The 2639-nt window shown below is 37.4% G+C and overlaps 1 protein-coding gene across 1 annotated transcript; it reads right to left on the reverse strand.

Annotated features, from left to right (window-relative positions):
- Nucleotides 1-675: 675 nt before the first annotated feature.
- LOC145678175 (uncharacterized) lies at nucleotides 676-2633 on the reverse strand. Its single transcript, XM_081748247.1, has one exon. It carries the CDS (start codon nucleotides 2533-2535, stop codon nucleotides 1852-1854), a length of 684 nt encoding a protein of 227 aa, XP_081604373.1. The 5' UTR covers nucleotides 2536-2633; the 3' UTR covers nucleotides 676-1851.
- Nucleotides 2634-2639: the final 6 nt, after the last annotated feature.

Raw genomic sequence — 2639 nt, forward strand, 5'->3', positions numbered from 1 at the left:
GGAAGAGCCCGAGTTCTCCATGGCAGAAGAAAGCTCGAATGAGCAAGTCGAAATTCAAAGCCATGATGATTGTTTTTTTTTTTTTTTTTTTTTTCGACATCCGTGGGATCGTGTACGTTCATTGGGTACCTGAGGGTCAAAATGTAAAAACGAACATTATTATCTTGATGTTCTGACAACCCTTCGTGAGCGAGTAAGAAGACGACGACCTGATTTATGGCAGACGAAGTCATGGATTCTGCACCAAGACAATTCTCCTGTCCATACGGCCCTATCAGTTAAGACATTTTTGGCTAAACATGGCATTCTCGTGTTAGATCACCCGCCATATTCGCCGGATCTTGCTCCGTGTGGCTTTTTTTTTCTTATTCCCCACTGTGACGTCAGTCCTGAAAGGACCCAGATTTGAGACAGTACAAGCTGTGAAGAGAAAAACGACGGATGTCATGGACATGATTTCAAAAAATGACTGGCAACACTGCTTCCAACAATGAAAGAGGTAAGGATCGTGAGGGGGAGTACTTTGAAGGTGATAAGAGTTCCCATTCTGCAAAATGTCTAATAAAAAATTTTGTAGCAGCAGTCAGGTTTTTTCTAGCCACACCCCGTAGTAAAAAAAAAAGTGTATATACAAAGGAGCAATGTTTTCAAATGAGTATAAGAAAACGACACAAAAACATTGGAATGCATATAACTTTATTTTTTGTCATGTATTTGTAGCTTTGGACACAAGTAATACTCTCACAGACCTATAGTTATTTAATTTTTCCCATTTTTTTTTTTTTAAATTTATTTTTACACGGCAATTTTATTGATTTACTTCTTAATAGAAACCCTTAAAACATGACACGGCGGGGTTGATGTTGCACAAATCTGTTCCTACAGGCACTTTAAAAGTCGAAAAAAATAATTAAAAAATCAATGAATAATGAAAAAAAAAAGTTTCATAGATCAACTATCTATTCATGTCTTTAAACTGTCGCTACCTATAAACATCTGCGTTAAGTTAATGGTTTGGCAAACACTTTCAGTTCCCGAACTTACGATATTATTTACATACTACACATGCCCATAAAAACACAATAGCAGATCATGATCAACGTCTATGTGTTACATCATAGTTAAGCTTTTTTTTTTTTAAAAAAAAAATTATTATTTTAATAACACACACTCATACAATAATCAACTGGATCTTGCTATTTTATAATTTTGACAATGCCACACACACACAAACAACGTACATTCTGCCTTTTACACTTAAAATGTGTCTACAAAAAACAACTACGTTAGAAGTTCAGGACCAAACCAAAATCTTAATGCGCTACATTATTTATGCCTTACAGACAATTTGAAATACTGTAATTAAAAAAATGAAAGGTAAATCAGACTTCCTGAATACCCAAGTGATCGGCCCGCCAGCAGGTGTAGTCATCTTTTTTTTTTCTTTTTAATACGTACATACATATCACTTAATAAAATTAGAAAAAAAAATACATAATTCTAATTTAAGTTTAGTTTCTCTTTAAAAAAAAAAAAATACACATCGAAGAGAATGTTTTGATGGCGTAAACCAAGTACTTGCACATGTGAGATTCATAGTTCATCTCGTTTCACATAACCTCTCCACCAAGTTCCGAGTACAATTACAAATGAAATACATCATATTTACTACATTTGAATCTTTACAGAATGTAAATAAGCTCGCAATATGTAATAGTTTTTTTTCTTTATTATTAAATATATATATATATGCTTCTCTTGAAATTTCACTTATTAACTAACGTAAATAAATCTATGTGTAATTCTAAAGCGTTCTACGTACATAACAAAAAGAAAAAAAAAGTACTTTGTTCACTCAGCCACATTTTTCCTATGAATTTTCATGTGTAAATTGAGTGTTCCTTGTTGAGTAAATGCTTTGTTACACACTTCGCATGTGAAGGGACGTTCCCCCGTGTGTGTTCGTAGATGTAAATTCAGAGTTCCCAACTGCGCGAAAGCTTTGTTACAAACTTCACACACGTACGGGCGTTCTCCCGTGTGTGTTCGGAGATGCAGAACGAGCGTACCTTGCTGAGCAAAACATTTGTTACAAATTTCGCACACGAACGGCTTCTCGCCCGTGTGTGTTCTCAGGTGTGCGTTGAGGGTTCCTTGTTGAGCAAATCGTTTATTACACATTTCACACGAGTACGGTTTCTCGCCCGTGTGTACTCGCAAGTGTAACGTGAGTGTTCCTTGTTGAGTAAAAGCTTTGTTACAGATTTCACACACAAACGGCTTCTCGCCTGTGTGTGTCCGCAGGTGCGCGTGGAGTGTTCCTTGCTGTGCGAAACTCTTGTTGCACACTTCGCACACGAAAGGTTTCTCGCCTGTGTGTGTTCGTAAATGCAGAATCAGGGTGGCCTGTTGCGAGAACACTTTATTGCATACATCACAAGGGTATGATTTCTCACTTCCAATTCGCAATGGCGACGACGTTGATGTGGAATGATGATGAGAATGCGGATGGTGGTGCGGCGGGTGATTCCACATCGGAGAGAATGAGTACAGAGAGTTACCACTCACTTGTGGCGATGATGGCGAAGATGAGGATGATGATGAGGATGCACCTGGTGCTGCATTACTAGCACTAGCAC

This window comes from Thermobia domestica, unplaced genomic scaffold (genome assembly GCF_964235325.1).
Source record: "Thermobia domestica unplaced genomic scaffold, izTheDome1.hap1.1 HAP1_SCAFFOLD_1978, whole genome shotgun sequence".
Lineage (NCBI taxonomy): Eukaryota > Metazoa > Arthropoda > Insecta > Zygentoma > Lepismatidae > Thermobia > Thermobia domestica.